Source organism: Rhea americana, unplaced genomic scaffold (assembly GCF_003343005.1).
Source record: "Rhea americana isolate MKP2758 unplaced genomic scaffold, rheAme1 scaffold_71, whole genome shotgun sequence".
NCBI classification, from domain to species: Eukaryota; Metazoa; Chordata; class Aves; order Rheiformes; family Rheidae; genus Rhea; species Rhea americana.
Genome location: NW_028186879.1, coordinates 1298295 through 1315067, shown reverse-complemented (window position 1 = coordinate 1315067; position 16773 = coordinate 1298295). Strand labels below are relative to the sequence as shown.

The 16773-nt window shown below is 38.9% G+C and overlaps 1 protein-coding gene across 3 annotated transcripts in view; it reads right to left on the bottom strand.

Moving 5' to 3' along the window:
* Positions 1-463: 463 nt before the first annotated feature.
* Positions 464-16773, bottom strand: part of LNX2 (ligand of numb-protein X 2) — a 33023-nt gene continuing 16713 nt past the window's right edge. For 2 of the 3 annotated variants that reach the window (XM_085321742.1, XM_085321744.1), the window contains 6 exons: positions 13895-14266; positions 12192-12338; positions 9819-9996; positions 7880-8111; positions 5972-6130; positions 464-2247 (listed from right to left, as the gene is read on the bottom strand). In XM_085321742.1, the coding sequence (XP_085177868.1) occupies positions 2112-2247; positions 5972-6130; positions 7880-8111; positions 9819-9996; positions 12192-12338; positions 13895-14266 (1224 nt within the window). In that variant the 3' untranslated portion in view covers positions 464-2111. Of the gene's footprint in view, positions 2248-5971; positions 6131-7879; positions 8112-9818; positions 9997-12191; positions 12348-13894; positions 14267-16773 lie in introns of all 3 variants that reach the window. The other variant, XM_085321743.1, reaches the window with a different exon arrangement.

The following is a 16773-nucleotide window of genomic DNA, read 5'->3' as shown; positions in this document are numbered from 1 at the left end:
TTCAGAACAAGCTTTTATCGCTGGACATTCTGGCCAAAAGCTGCAGCACGCTGACACAAAACAGCACAGTTTAAGCTAACCCTTAATTTTGTGTRTATGTATAAATAAAAGAATAATTATAAAACTTTGATTTTTGTAGGGTTTTGAATGAAATGTTACTTTTAAAACAAAAAATGTTAAGACCGATACATATGTCAATCTTCCCTACAGCCCATACTAAGATGCACTTTACAAAAGATTTGCATTAAAAGCAGAGAATGAAGTTAAACAGCATTTTCAGATGGAAGAAAATGTGTTCTCAACTCAGTTAACATATCAAATAACTGTGGTGTTTGCTTCAAAAACAAAGATTCTCAATACAGTAATATACTGTACAGGACATTCTTTTGTTGTTTACTATAAGAAACTAAACTGATATCACACRCTACAGAGAGAAATAAAGCCACTTCATTGATATAATATCTTTATGCTTTTTTGCAAAAGAGTAACTTTATTTCTTTTTAAAACAAAGCTACTGGAATTAATGACATGCGATAATATGCCTCAATATTATAACTGCTAAGTTTGAAAATAAAGTTCATGCTTCACAATCGAAATATGTTGTGATTCTTAAATACATTCTCTTGTAATTAATAATACAATATAGAGGTAATTCATAAAATCAGCTCAGATTGTGAATCTGGTTTGTAAATGAAGCTCTTTTTCAAATATGTCAAACACTGACAATACACAGGTTTTGCTCCAGGTCAGCAAATTTGTGTTTGTGTGCCCCCTTCCTCCCCATCTCCCTTTTATTTATTTATTTTTTAAATAAATGGGTGATTAGCCTGAAAACAGCATGGAAAGGCAAAATCTAAAAGTTACAGGTTTTATTTTAAAAATACTAAATACAATCAAAGATAAATAGTATTATTCTTACTGACAGCTTAATAGCAGGTACTCTCTAAAGGAAAAAAATCCTGAAATGCAAGACAGATAGTTTCAGAATTTTATATCAAGGCATTTGCACATTTGTCAGGAGGCGACAGAATAAGAATGAACTTTGCAGTTGGACTCAATTGCAAAGAGCCTTCCTCCTAGCCTGCCCACCTGTAAACCTAATGTATGCTTTCTTAATTGCTTGCTTTTTTCCTGTAAATAATTATCTCATTTACAAAGTACAAGYCAAAGTATTGTTTCCACACATGAATAAAGACAGCTGACAACTACAATATAAACTGTAAAAATGATTTTAAAAAACGCTCATCAAAATTGTCTGACATAGCAAAACATTTAATTGTAAAGTAAAGTCTACTACTGCAAGCCATTCATTCAAAGGAGACCAGGAGACCTTGGGCATGTGTATTCTTGACTGCATGGCAACAGTAATTACTCCCACACTTCTTTTTGTTATAGGATACAAACTCTGTAATGTATTAAAGTTTCCTAACAAAGAGTCCAATTATTGCACATTATAAAAATTCCAGTAATATCAGGCTTTTGTCCTACTTTTCTATGAACACTGATGCCGTGCAAGAAAAATCATGGGGACCAAATGATTTCTTAYGAGTAACATGGGTTCACTGAACAAGTCTGAAATATTGAATCAAAAATGGACAGGCTTACAAAATGAAAAGGCCTACCTTTGGAAACAGATTTTGATTCATAGCAGCAGATAGATGTGTCACTGCATTACTGACACACATTCTCTTCTCAGTGAAGAATGGGCACATGGCTATTATATTTATACATTACACGTAATTTTGGACTGCTCAGAGAAACCAAAAGCATCACTAAGTTCTTTTCCTGACTCTACAAGAATATTACCTAAGAAAGCTCAATGACAACCATAAAGGAATGGGAGGTTTTGTGTGAGCATGTGTGTATTTGCATTTGTATCAGCAATGAACATAGAGAACTGAGTAAAAATGACTATTTCAGGATGGAAAGATACATACAGTGAATCTGAGAAGCCCGTAAGAAAAAAAGAAAACAAAGAAAAAAGCGAATGCAGCAGTTTTGGCCCTGCTTATAACCAGCTGTATATCAATAAGAAAAAAAAAGATAAAGGAGAATTTTTTTGCCAGCTATCTAGAAAAAGAAGCTGCTTGAACCGAAGTGATTTCATGAATCTATATGAGGCTTCCAGGCCAACAAATCACGGTCAAAGTTACTTTATTCCTCTGCTCCTTCAGCATTGGAACGAGTGCAGAATGGCTCATTCCAACTGTTGATAGTCCATTTACAGCAACAATCATATCACCACACCTAAAAAACACAAGAAGAAAACCAAATGACGACTACTGGTCTGCAATTAACTATCACACACCAAGTAACAATCTCTGGAGTAATAGGTTTTGACGTTCGAAATGGAGCTAGTTTTATATAAAAGGATCAATTTTTGGTCTGTTTTCCTACTGAAACTCATTTAGGCAATTCTTGAATTACTGGATTTCAATCCTAATATACAAACAGTTCTGCATTAAGAGCTGGCTCATAGGAAAATGTGAGAAGAGGGAGCTGGAAAGATCTAACGTAGTGAAAACAAGATAATGAGATAGCACGTGTATGGCAGAAGCATTTATGTTTGTGTGAATTATAACACATTTACACCAAACACGCCTTTACTGTAGGAGGTGCAAGTAATGAGGTTTATGGTTCCAGCTATATTCCAATAGAGAATCTTATTTTCAGTGGCTTAGGATTTTGTTAAATGTAACAATTTGGCTCGAAATCTCCTATAGTAGATAGTTCAACTGGGAAGYTGTAGTGTCTCCACAGGAGTTCGGGAAGCTGCTGTTTCTGGCCTTGAGAAAATTTGCCTCAAGGGGTTAAATTTCAGTTTTTATCAACTCAGGAGAGATTAAAAAAAAGAGAGCAAGAGAGACACATTCTTTCTGCATTGAGTAATGTTTCATCTCCAGACATCTCCTCACTGTGACTTGACTGTGTTGTGTCATCCCCCAGAGCACTGAAACGCGACTTTGTACACCGAACAGGACCTTCCCTGAAAATGATCCTCTCAGCTACTGGGGACACTAGAACAGAGGGAAAAAGATGTTCTCCTGAGCTCCCAATGCCCATCACTAGGACAGAGCAGAGGAAGAGCACAACCAATACTCAGTGTAAAGGAACTGYAAGGAAGAGAAAAATAGGTGTCTTAATTCAGAAAAACTTGACTTTTTGAAGTCTAATGATCTTCTGGTAGGTATTTCCTGAAATAAAGCTAAAGCTAGTAAAAATAGTAACCCATTTTCACCCACATGCACGTAAGAGCTAGAATTCTGATACATGAATTCCTCTAAGTCTTGGAGCATCAGCACACTGTCAAATTAATTACAGTCTGCTATTAGCAGTAAGATACACAGAGCTCTAAATCAGGCTTGGCAAAAGCATGCAGCAAAGAGTGCATCTGTCTAAAACAACTTTGGTGTAGGTAGGGGCATGCACAACCATCAAACTTCCATACTTACTGAAGCCAGCTAGTCTCCCTACACTTTTTATGCAGAGTGGAGAAAGGAGACGCTCAGAGCAGCCTAACTTAAAACTTCTTCAGAAAATAACTCAGAGCAATTCCCTCCCAGTGACAGTAGAAGCCTGGGGTGAGTAGCTGGCTAGTTTGGTCTCTAAATTTAGATAGTGTGAATGCAACCTGTTCTTTCTCACAGTATTAGTAACACAAAGCTAGAAAGATTAATTTAGACCAGAAGTTCAGAAACCAATGTCACAACCCCAGAAATGCCAACAGAATGGAAGTGGGTTTGGCAGTGAATATAACAAAAATGTTTCAAATTTGCTTCAGAAACGTATAGTCTAAGCACAGTAAAATAAAACATCTTAATGCTGTGAAATCAGTATTACACCACACAGAGGACAGTGATTTTGGCATTTCAACATTTCGATTTTTTGAACAAATACACAAAGGCAGCAAGTTAGCAAAAGTGCCTGTCCCTGAACTCCAGTCTACTGTTAGTATAATACTTGGGATGAATCAAACATGCACTGAGAAGCCCCTCTCTGTCTGAATGAAGGTATCTCATCACCCAAGAAAGCACCCAAACCACAATGCTATAGTTTACCAGTGGGGTCTCACTCACTCAGCTTTTCTGCTTAAGTCATTTCACCTTCTCTAAAACCCTTCCAGAAGGATCGTGCAGGTAGAAAAACATTTGAACTACTGGATGGTGGGATTATTTTCTCCCTTTCTCTCTAGTCCAACAAAACATTTAAGTAATCCAAACAGAACTGGAACAGTTTCAAAAAGACTTGCCCCAGAAAAACTCATGGAGCAGGATGAACTTGCCCTTGCAGGTGGAAGAAACCCATTTCTAAGTCCGTATTCTCAATGGGATGCAGTAGATTTGAACAGATGGCAGTGCATCACAGAAGAGTATTTTTGCAGTATGTTATCATGGGAGAAGTACGACCACAGCCACTCTTTCCTTCTTCTTAAGGAGGATACTTAAATTTCCATTTGTGTTAAGACCTCCAGTTCCAGTTATTAATTCCCCAAGTTGAAATTATTTGCTTTAGATTGAACTAAAAATCTTTCATTTAATCCAAACTATTTCATACTTGGACAAAAATGCATTTTTTTTTGTGTCCAGCCAACTATTATTTTTTAATTTATTTATTTAGTCATTGAACTGAAATATCAATTACCRGCAAAGCTTAAGGTATAAGCATAGCTTTTTCTTAAGTTACTGTTAAAGTAAATCTACATGTAAAAATCATACCATAAAACTTCAACTCATAATGTTCCCAAACTCAGGACATATTCTTTACTCTCATATTCACAATAATCAGTTTATGAACCACAGAATCTTTAATAGGAATTTTAAGTCATAATTCTGAAGTGAACCTAAATAAGCCTAAAAATGCGTATATGCATACTAGACCTGGAGATTACATCCAAATGTAATGGGAAAGTMCAGTCACAGAATYATTCAGGTTGGAAGGKGCCTTAGGAGGTCTTTAGTCCARTCTCCTGMTCACAGCTAGGTCAGCCCTGAGATYTGACCAGGCTGCTCAGGACTTGATCCAGTTGGGTCTCGAAAATCTACAAGGATGGAGCCTGCACAGCCTCCTTGGGCAACTCTGTGCTAACACCTGCGTGACCTCATGAGGAAAAAGTTTATCCTCATACCCAGTCTGAGCCTCCTATTCGACTTGTGTCTGTTCTCCCTTGTCCGCCTGCCATGTGCTGCTGTGAAGAGCCTGGCCCCGTCACCTCCATACCTTCCCCATCCATACATGGAGGCTGCTGTCAAGTCCCTGAAGCTGTCTCTGCTGCGGGCTGGAGCACAGTTCCCCTGGCCTCTCCTCACAGSGCAAGTGCTCCAGCCCTGACCGTCTCAGTGGTCTCCACTGAACTCACCCATTTATCAATGTCTTTCCCACCTGCTAATAACTCTCAGGGGTGGGAACGCTGTTCCTTAGCAATCTCTTCAGAGGTATTGACATTTCCATCTATTTATGTGCCTTTCCATTAGAGCTGCTGCACCCATCCTTAATACTGGAGTTTTCAGCAGGGTTTCAGAAGGCTTTATGGAAGAATGCTAGCAGTTATCTCTACTTTACAGAAAGAAGTTTTCTAAATTTTTACCTACTCTCTAGGAAGACAAAAATATTACAGAACCAGCTAGTCCTCGATTTTGCATTTTTCAATGTCTTATTGCCTAAAAGAAGAGTTAAAGAACCAAAGGAGATGGAAACTGTAGTTGACACTGTAGGTGCAGTTTATCAGCACTGCAGTTGGGGGAGAGGATCGGAGATGGCACAGGTTCTAGCACAAGGTCCAGCTCTCTGACGGATACTCTTTCCACAGAAGAAATCCTCCTTMCTTCTCTGCACCGCACTCATTAGGGACACAAAGCACAAGCACCCCAGCACCTGGATGTAACCAGGTGCTACAGCATATTTCATTAAGCATTAGTTGAACCAGCACATAGCTGTTGCAAAGAGTGTTATTCTTACTGTTAGTTTAGCTTACTTTAATCTTCCATCAAAGTACGCTGGTGTTCCAAGAACAATCGTTTTAATGAAGAAAGGCTGATTTGTGTGGTTCTCCTCATAGCCACCAACAATGCTGAAACCCCAGCTTCCCAGATTGCTCCGCCGTAGCACTACATCATGGCAGCTATGTAGGCAGCTGCGGAATGGAAACAGAAGTTGGAAAGAGAAAAAGCTATGTATACCACATACAGATATTTTTATATTAGGCACAACACCTGCTGTCTCATCATTACCACTGTGATAAACATGGAAGAGCAGGGGAGGGATGATGATTAGTATTCCATTCCCAAACAGAGCAAATTTGCAATATTCAAAACTTATTATGAAAACAACCCCCCACTCTTGAGACAGAAACATGTTTGAAAAAATAATGTAATGCTAGATAATTATTTAAATATAGTTAACTCTGTAAACTGAGAGTAATAAAAGGGTATTGTAAGGATTTCACAGGTGGCAAAATTGTGGGTGGGAAATGGATATCCATGTGTAGTCTGCAAGTCAAAAATGCAGTATGTTTTTTTCCCCAGTCCCAGCCAGTTCAGGCTCTTTCAGCTTTAAGTGAAGATCTAAAAATCCATGCATTTTCTTCTCTGTTTCTGAACTGCATCACTAGGATTAAAATATTAGAAATGATTTTGTTATGCAGAATGTAAGTAATCCAGAAAATGTTCCACTACCAGTACTGGCATTTGTGTTATCTTCCTCAGTGAAAATTAAATCTTGCCAATGAAGTAAAGACTTCAATTAAAAAATTGAACTTGGAAATTAACTTTTGGATAAAAAAAATGATGCCAAGTTCTTTACTGATCTTCAATACTCTTTAAAGAGTAGCAGCACAGTGCGTAAGACACARCTTAAGGAGCAACATATGGTCATACAAGTATATAAGCAATACACCGCTGCTGGGGAATAGAGAGTAGATTAATTTACCAAAGTTGAGAGCTATTTATTGAGAATACATAAGTAATTAATATTTGAATGGAAGACTATATCATACAAACATATTGACAGAAAAACTCAGAACAAAGACTTCACTTTTTCATTTATTTTCTGTTATCTTCTGACTGTATTCTCCTAACAACATACATAGTTCTTGTTGTTTGATGCTTAAACTACAGGCCTGAGCCTGGCAATGCTGTCAAAGGCAAAAGAATTAATCTGCACAGTCTGACTGAAGTTAACATCATCATTCTCTGTAGTAGGAGCTCTTCTTGATAGCAAGCACTGCCAGAATGAGTTTATAGCTGTAGCYGTGAGAGTGTGAAAAACAGAACAGTAAAAATGAAACATGGTGATGTCAAGCAGACTGCAAATTAGGAAAAGAGCTTGTTGCAAATCTAAAAGGGTTCCTCTGTTTGGCAGAGATGTCTGTGTGTTCTTGAAAAAAATACACGAGTATTTGTAACTTCAGGCTTGTACGTCCACAAAAGACTTGTGTAAAAACTTAGACTGGAGAGTCTGATTCAACATTCTAAAGTTATTTATTTGGCTTTGTAAATTTAAGGAGTGGATTAGCACAAAGAAATTTGGGTAAATATTTAGTAGTTTTTTTATTAACAACCTCTAGTTTTAAAATATTCTACTGGAAGTTATATGGTTAAGAGACAGAAAAGATGACTAGCATTCAAAGAAAAGAATCCACTTGAGTAGTTAATACAGTCTATGAAGGGATAAGTCAAGTCTATTCTTCTTCCAGYTTGCTAAGAAAATACTGTTCCTGTTCACAAACCTCTTTGCGAGCACACTGYGAACTGAATATAGCTGAGGTGATTGGTTAGGCAGAAATAAAAGGAGATGTGCTGCAAGCAACACTGCCTTTGCTTTWGTATCTCTCCCAGACTTAGCTTAAAACAGCTAATTAATTACTTATTAATAAATTCAATACCTTGGAAGTCCCAGCCACATGACCCATGATGGTGACCAACTGGCATCATATTCATTTTCACTGATAGTACTCAGTTGTTCTTCATTAGATTGGGGTTGTTCTTCTACAATCTGGACTTCTAGTGTTTTCAGGGCAACTACTGGAGAGGCAGCACTGGCTTTCAGCATGGCTACTGCCTCACTGTGACTTAGGTTGGTCAAATCAATGCCGTTGATATTCAGCAACACATCACCTGTTTAAAGGCACAAGTAAGAACATTTCAGCCTGTCAGAACCACTCTGACATATGGCACCTCTCTCACCAGGGTTTCATTTAATACTGTATTTTTTGGAGCTAAGACCATCTGAACTACCATCATCAGCATATGACTAGCAGCATGTTAACCCTGAAGCCTTACATGGTCAGTTTAAAACATTAATGTATAAAACTGGATCTCTATTGTTTATTTCAACAACACACATCAAATGCTGTGGCTTCTATGGTAATATAACCCTGAAAATCTGAGATAGAAATTACCTAAACATATTATACATCTCTACAGCAACTGCTATTGCAGATGCCACTAACAGAATTGCTCTCCATGGCTTATCTTAGGCCCACTCTATCTTTAAAAGGGAAGTAAAAATGATGAAAAGAGCAATATAGACACCACAAAGTAACTATAGATAAGTGAGGCTCCATAGATTATTTCAGGTCTCCTGCTTTTTTGAACTTGTTATTCAGGAGCACAAAAAGAAAAATCAAGGGCTACTGGAAAAGTTAGTACAAAAACCAATCCATTAAAAGGAAAAAAGAACATCTGTATGAAGATGATMATCTGGAAAGAGTCCAAGACACTAYAAAAAATTACGACAAAATTTTATTTCRGAATATTTTTTAAAAGTGTCAGGGTAAAAACAAGAATGTTGTTTACTGCCCAAGCAGTAACAGTCTTCTCCTTCACATGATGTCTCACATATCAACAAAAGCCATCAAATGCAAAGTAAAAGTGAGAACATTCGGTTCATGTTTGGAAAGAGACTCCTTCAACCTTTTCAAAAAGCTTTTGCCTCCCAGGGAAAGCTAAATTTCAGGTGGCAGGTTAACTTTGAATTACTTTTGTTTTTGCTATGGCTACKTTAATGTTACATAATGAAACAACAATTGCAATACTTCCATGAAGTATWTTTTTCAAAGAAGTTCGGAAAAAGAAAGGATGTATATTGATATGCGGGCGTAAAAGTCCATACGTCACAAGCATMTAAGGAGGATCCCATCCCTTTTAAATTTGCACTTTGTGACCCCCCCCATAATTCTTTCTTAAGACAGTCTGAAATTCTGTGAACACAACGTTTTAATCTTTGAATGCTTTACCCTTGCTCAGTCAGAGCTGTCTTTATCTACATCGAGTCTATTTCATCTAGGTCCCCTATACCCTTCCTGAAAGCCTAGGAACACAGATGGGTGCTGCAGCACATCTGAAGATCAGCAAGCCCAAGCTGTGCCAGGTAAAGGACAAGAAAGCTTTCAGGAACCAGGTGATTTACTGAAGCAGCTCTGGGTGGGACTGCTCGCTCAGGCGAGCTGCAATTGCAGCAGGACCAGCTCAGCTGTGCAGCCCCTACATTGGCGAGTAGAGGTTCCTCACAGTAAGGCACAAAAMCAGGACGTGTGCACAGCAGTGCAAAGCATCACACCAGACTCGCTATTCAGGTAGTCAGCTTTAAAGAACTTAAGCAGACATTTCCTGGTCTCATCCGCTTCCCTTGTTATCATCCTCTAAACATCCTTTTCCTATGCAAGGAGGAAGTGTATTTCCATTACCGAAACATGAAGAGAAGAATCTATGACTGCTCTGCTACACCTGTTAAAAGAGTTTATGACACCACCCATTTTCAGAGAATAAACTCATCAAAAAGCAATCGGAAGCCACCCCGCCACCAGGAAAGCCAAGCCATACCTCGTTTAATCCTGCCATCTCTTGCCAAACACCCATGAGGTTGTACACTTGTAACGAAGATGGGCAGTTCACCACTTTTGCTGCCTCTGCCTCCTGCCACTGTCATTCCAAGAGATTCGTGTGGCTCTTTTTTCACAGTAATGTGCTTTTCTTGGCATGTAACACACTGGGAGAGGTCCTGTTGGCAGGGATAAATCATGTTGTTAAAACTTAACAAAACAAACCTAAAACACAGCTAAATACACAGCCAAAGTTGTATTTTGGCACTTTAACAGATTGGTTTAAAAGGATTAAGTCTGTGGAGCAAATTGACTGCAACCAGATTTCCTCCAATTCAGAAAAAAGAGAAAAAAACACTCATGTAGATACCATTCACTCAGGAAGCTTACGAAGGCCCATCCCGAAAATCTCACTCTGGTATCTCTTAGATCCTACACTGGAATACACTAAATTTTAGGGCAGTGATATAAAACCATATGCTCACAAGACTAGACAAAAAATAGAAACAAATCTTCTGAAGTTTGGTGAACATCAGTATTACCTCATTTTTAGGTGAAATATGACCCAAAACTACAAAGAAKTTCCAAAAGAAATGAGAACACGTGTGCTTTCATGATCACAAAGAAGAAATATTTAAAGCCCTTATATGCCAAGTCTTCTTTTGCAGCTGATATACAGAATCTCTCAGAGCACAAAGTGGCTAAGGCCACTCAATGCTATAGGCTATCAATGGATCTCCAGGCTCCCTAATTAGTTTAATGACAACTCAAACCTGGAGCAAGAAGAGAATATTATATTTCATTTTCTAACATCTGAATTGTAAAATTCAAAYCCTATTTTATTCTGTGCCATCAAAAGGATTTAAATCTGAATCAAGACATACATTATTCAGCTCAAGCCTTTCCTCTTCAGGATACTCAGTGATACATTCAAACCACTGAACACTCACCTGTGGTAACATTTTACATCAACAGAATACTTGGAAGGAATTCAAAATAACAGAAGAAAGGAATAACTCAGAAGATTCTTACAAATGTAAATACTTTCATATTTGCCTGACATTTCTTCGGAAATGGAAACAGTGCTTTATTCCCTCTTCAGCACCACATGCTACTTCTGATTTAGTCTGCTCCCTGCATATACATGTCAATCACATACATAGCTGTACATATATATTGCTTACAAACACTTCTTTAATTCTTCAGGCTTTAGAACTAATTGACCAGTGCTATGCAATTACATAAATATTTTTTAAGCTAACAGACTTCTAAATCAACTGTAGGTTAATGTAATCTAGGATAAATTATATGAAACATAGGAATAGTCTAGCATAGATATCACTGGACATGAGACTACTTTGAAAGAGCCCACAGATGATATTGATAGGCTACAGAAAATATTTCAGCTGATTAATCAACTCTGGAAATATGATCTGAATACAACATATATTCATAGATGGAAAATGGGTTCAGGCCTTGTGTTACTCTGATCTGGATGGGCTGTAATTATTTTTTTGTATCAGTATGTCTTAATGCCATGGCATGAACAAATGGCATGTGATCACTCAAGGCATTCAGGAGCTTCATCTTTAGCTCTCAACAGAAAAATAAGCTTCCTGGAGCATCTCTTGCTCTTTTCTGAAATTACTTGAATATTTAAACGAAAATACTATCAACGTGTGTGAATGCTCCCAACAGAAGTAGGATATAAAGCAGTGATACAAAGAGAGCGGAGGAAAAGGTGGTTTGGTCAACACAACATGACAATTATTTCACAAAGCCTGAGGAGTGAGAAGCCATATTTTTCTAACTACAAGAACAGCTGAAGCACATGTTTTATTTCTGCAGATCTTCTGGATAATCTGACACTAGGTTTATGAAAGTCTCTTCATTCTGCCTTTCTTTCCCAGCTGGACCCTGAGGAAGTCAGCAGCCTTGCAGCCAGCACTGTTGGCTCATGGAGGAGATAACACAATCCTGCTACATGTGCTTTATATAAGGGATGGCATATGCCAATCTTATGTCCCTGCTGGTTGCAGCCAGCACAGCAGCAGAAAAAAGAATGCTCCCAAATGAGATGCCTCCCATGTGGCAGTAAAACATTGTCTGCTATCTTGTACAAGATCTTAAAGCTACAGCTGTATGAGTTCAGAGAATTTGCTCTTGCCACTGCAGTCAGTAATTCCAAAAAATACTGAAATGCTATTGTGTATCTTTCATTCCCACTCCTGAGACAAGGCAAGACTTAAGTACTTCAAGTCTTCTCTGATTTTTAAGTCAAAAAAACCATATAACCTTTCTGCCTTTTTACACACTTAGACCATCACATAACCAAAACTGTATTTATAACTCTCTTAGAAAGAGAAATACCAACCTTATGTGAGTTGGGTCTGCTGTGAAACAGCTGTTGGGTCTGGTGCTGGTGTGGGTTACTGTTATGAGTGCCTGTGTCTCGGATAATACTGACCGTCTGTGACTTCATGGGTCTAGAGATGATCAAATTCACCCTCTCCCCACTGGCCTGTGAAATATATAAAATAAAGTAATAAAGTTGCTATGATATTGATTATTAGCCAAGGGAAGGGTATTATACAATTGAATATGAAAAAAAGGAGTCAGCAAAACTTGTTTTTCAATTCCTTAGGGTACCACAAACTTCTTGCTCTGCCCAGTCCCTTACTGGCTTCTTGCCAAAATTCCCTATCTACAGAATGGAGGGGATTTTAACCCTCCTCCTTTTCCCCTAGTGTTATATTTACATCATCTAGAAATACTTTGTAAAAAAGACCATTTCTCACTTTGTGCTATGAAACGCCAAGTACAAGGAATCCCCAAATTCCATTTGCAGTTTCTGTGAACTTCTGCAACACAATCATGTAACAATAGAAGAAAGAAATGCATGCATTCCAGGGTCTGCGGATTTTTCTCACAACTTCTAAACATCTCTTGTATTTCCTGAAGAGACTTCAGAGAAAGATGGTATATATGGGTAGACCACCAAATTCTGGAGTTTTGGGAATACAGGAGACTCAAATACCGGTTGCTAAATGAAATGTCCTTCTCTTCCCACAAAAACACACCTCAATAGATAAAAGTTACCCAGTGTAAAATTCTGAGCACTTTACTGTTTCCAGAAACTGGGAAACCAACACTAAAATCTCCCAAATCATTGTTGTTTTCCTTTAATTGCAACGRAAACTCTTAAAATGAAATCTGAAACAAGTATTTACTACCCATTGGAATCACTTTCTGTTTGGCATTGGAATTGGGAGTTAATCAAAGACTACCTCCCTATACTGCAAGAACCTACTACTGGGCTATTCTGACTTTACTAAAACTAGAGTAATTTTTACCAATATCCAGTTAGCAGGAAGTAGCAATGTGCTGCAGCTGTTTCCTTATAGACTAGGAGAAAGGAAAGCAGTACAGGTTTTCCCSCAGGAACAGGGAGAGGTAATGTGTTAGACTGCATCAAGCTTTGGCCAATATTTACTTGTGTTCAGAGCAGAGCCAGGCATCTGGAACAGCCTTTCCTAATACTCAGGAAACTAATTTTATTGGATGGGACTAATGGAATATATACTTTTTTTTGCTCCTAGCTGCTACCTGTTGCTTGTATGAACTCTGGAAAATCACTTTACTGTTTTAAATCCCAAATTTATGCGCAGGCAACCAAAACAAACCAATACCCACTTCTAATAGAGCTTACTGATATCTAGAGATGAAAACTGCAGTATGTACAGTAGTCTATAATAATCTTTTTCTTTTATTTTTTTCTTCTAAGCAACTGGCTACACTGTACTCTCCTAGCTCACGTGAGCAGTTTTCTAACCTTCGGGTAGTAYGTTCAGAAAGACTATTGTGCTTTTCATCTCTAATGAGGTGAAATCCGTCTGTCAGGTGCCAGAGCAGACCCTGTTTTGCTATACCATTTCCAGAACACAAATCAGAATGAAGAGAGCTGCTGCAGGCTTTTAGGTATAATGCACAAACTGTTCTGCCTGAGGCAAGCTCTACTGAGGGYTTTTCCCAAGAAATAAAGTTGAGTGAAGGGCTCAGGCAGAGAACACAAATTACCTGTATAACCTGAGCAGCAAGTTCAGGTGTCCCATGCTTCAAGTCATGTCCATTRATGGCAAGTACTCGGTCATTGCTGCAGAGCCTGCCATCTTGAGCAGCCAACCCCCCTTCCAAAAGGTCGAGAATAAAAACTCCTGGCTCATCTGTTCTGCGTACGAGTTTAATGCCAAGCTGCTCACTGGAGTCACGCTTGTGCAGTGTCACTTGAAAGCTGTCCTCCCGCAAGGAGCTGGTGTTCTCCGTGTGGTTGTGTGTGCGGCTCCCAAATCGCCTCTCTCTGAGTACAGTGAGATGCAACACTGTGCAAGGCTGGGACAGAACAGCTCGAGCATGGTTGTGTGACACATTGCTGATGTCAAAGCTATTGACCTACAAAACAAAACAAAATCAGAATAATATTCACATATATTCAATTGCTCCTAGCTATAGAAATACCCCCTCCCCCCAAACTAAACTCAGATATCACTGGAAATAAGCCCTGTTTTGGAGTGACCTATCTGATTGTGCTAGGCCTCCTGTATCTTCCTTCCAGCCTTTACTGTAAACTCACTTTGCTGCTCAAGGTACAAGCCCACTTCCCACACAGGCAACAACATCTCTCTGACAGTGAACACCCTCCACCATCACATTCCAAGCTTCTGCTCTCACAGCCTCCTACATTTGTATTAGATATATTAGATCTTTAAATTGCTTCATCTTCAGGGCAAGAACTTTTTCTGTGTGCTTTCAGTGTCAAGCACATTATCACTTCAAACAATAAAATAATAGCTATATAAACAACACATCCAGATCTCTGAGGAAAGCTAACATCTAACAAAATGCAGTACTTCCATGAAGAGAAAATTAACCAAAAAAATAGTTGAAATCCAAAACAAAATTGTTCACTAMGAAGAAATGGTTTTACCAGCTCTAAATAGTTGGTGTGAACTTWGCAGTCCCCTGACTTGGTTACGGTCAGGGTTTCAGACTCATAACTTGTATCTTTCATAATTTAATTGTAAATGAAAACCAGATCAAGCCCTCCTGCATTATAAACAAGAACTCTGTTTGTTATGTGGCCCACACTGATACAAAAATCAATTATTTTCAGTCATTTATTGCACTATATAACTTCACCATAACAATTGACAAAGACATGATAGGAACACTAAAAACCAAACAAACAGAAAAACCAAAAACTTCACAAAAGCAATATTTACTTGTTTTCAAGAATTAAAAGGTTCAAAACCAATCTTGAAACTTCATTCTTAACATATTCTATTATGACTTGATGGAAAAGAGCCTCGCCATGCCCCTAATTTCAGTAGACAAAAACTAATAGAAAACAGACTACACTGACCTGCTTTACCCAGGCTGTTCAATGCTCCCCATTACAACCTAAGTAAAAATAAAAAAATTGCAACTTCCCACAACATAACAGTAGTATTATAATTAAAAAAAATCCTCCTGGGAAGAGAAAGAACCCAGAAATCTATGTACAACAGCCGTCCCATTCACGTCACGCGTCCGAGCTGAGGAGCGCCGAAYGGCGAACGCCGCCGCCGCCGCGGGGGGTTTCAGCACAGCGAAGGCGCAGCTCTACCTGCCTGTGCCGTACCCCCGCGAGGGGCTCCSAGCCCCGCAGCGAAACGGGCGGCGCTTCCCCGCTCAGCCACCTCCGTCTGCAGCGTGACGCCCGCGGCGGCCCCGGGAGCTCAGGCGCAGAGGCGCAGACGTGCCCCTCGCCGCTGCTGCTCCTAGCCAAGCAGCAGCCTTGAGCTGCGAGAAAGGATGCCCAGCGGGGGAAATCCAGCACCGAGGACTGCCACCACTGAAACCCAGTAGGGCTCATCTGTCAGAACCATTAAATTCCATTTAGTTTTATTTTTAGCTATCACTAGCTAAAGTAAATACATAAAATACCAMAGCATTCAAAGGGCATAAAAGAATTTATGCAATAAAACCGATTTTTTTTATTCCACAATACRGAACTTATTTTCCAAATAAAACCACCTAGACATTTCTCGTAAAAATACATTCTCACTGGAATACATTTTACATGAACTGTAGTCATAGTCCAGGACAAGAAAAGAGACAAGTTAGAGTGTTTTGAAAATGTTAGGCATCTATCTATAGGCTGTACTCGACACTGTTACAACATGCACTTTTATGTAACAGTTATTAARTGCTGTTCCCTTGGATCCTGAAAGGAATAACACTTCTTGTTTGACTGGGCAAAAAAAGAGGCTAAGTTTCACCTCGCAATTCTTCCTGGCTTTCTCTTAGCCCTTTACTGCTCATAAAAGCCTTCGAAGAGACACTCAGAAACACGCGAGTGAAGTGTGAACACCTAACTATGTTAAACGCCAGGTTTAATTACAGTCTGTGGAGACTAAGCCCGGTAAAATTTTAATGCAAGAGCTCAGCACCTGCACAGGGAAATGCAACGCAATGAAGACACTGTAACTTCCCGAAAGTGTGGCTTTTACGTCCTGTGCCTTTTCCTCATCGCGACGAAAGGACTCCAATGAACACTCTCCTGGAATCCGACAGCCTCAGTGTTAGCTCCTTGCTAACCGCAGCTTGTAAATCCTATTTATAGTCAATTTATAGCCACTTACGGCTTTGGAAATTATAACTGACATCTGCCCAAATGGCAAGAGTTTCCAAAGCTTCAGTGACAAGCTCCCTATTCTGGCAAGCAGAGAGAGCCCTTGAGTATTGAAATAAATTGTGTGGCATTCAATCGGTGTCTGCAATTGCTTGTAAAAAGGTAACATTTTGGAAAACTCATGTGTTTCTTTCTTGACCAGCTAACTCTCCTAATACTCAAAGGGAGGAAAATGTTTTTTAAAAGACGACTATTTTTCTGAAGTGTAAACTAGTTTTATTTCAAG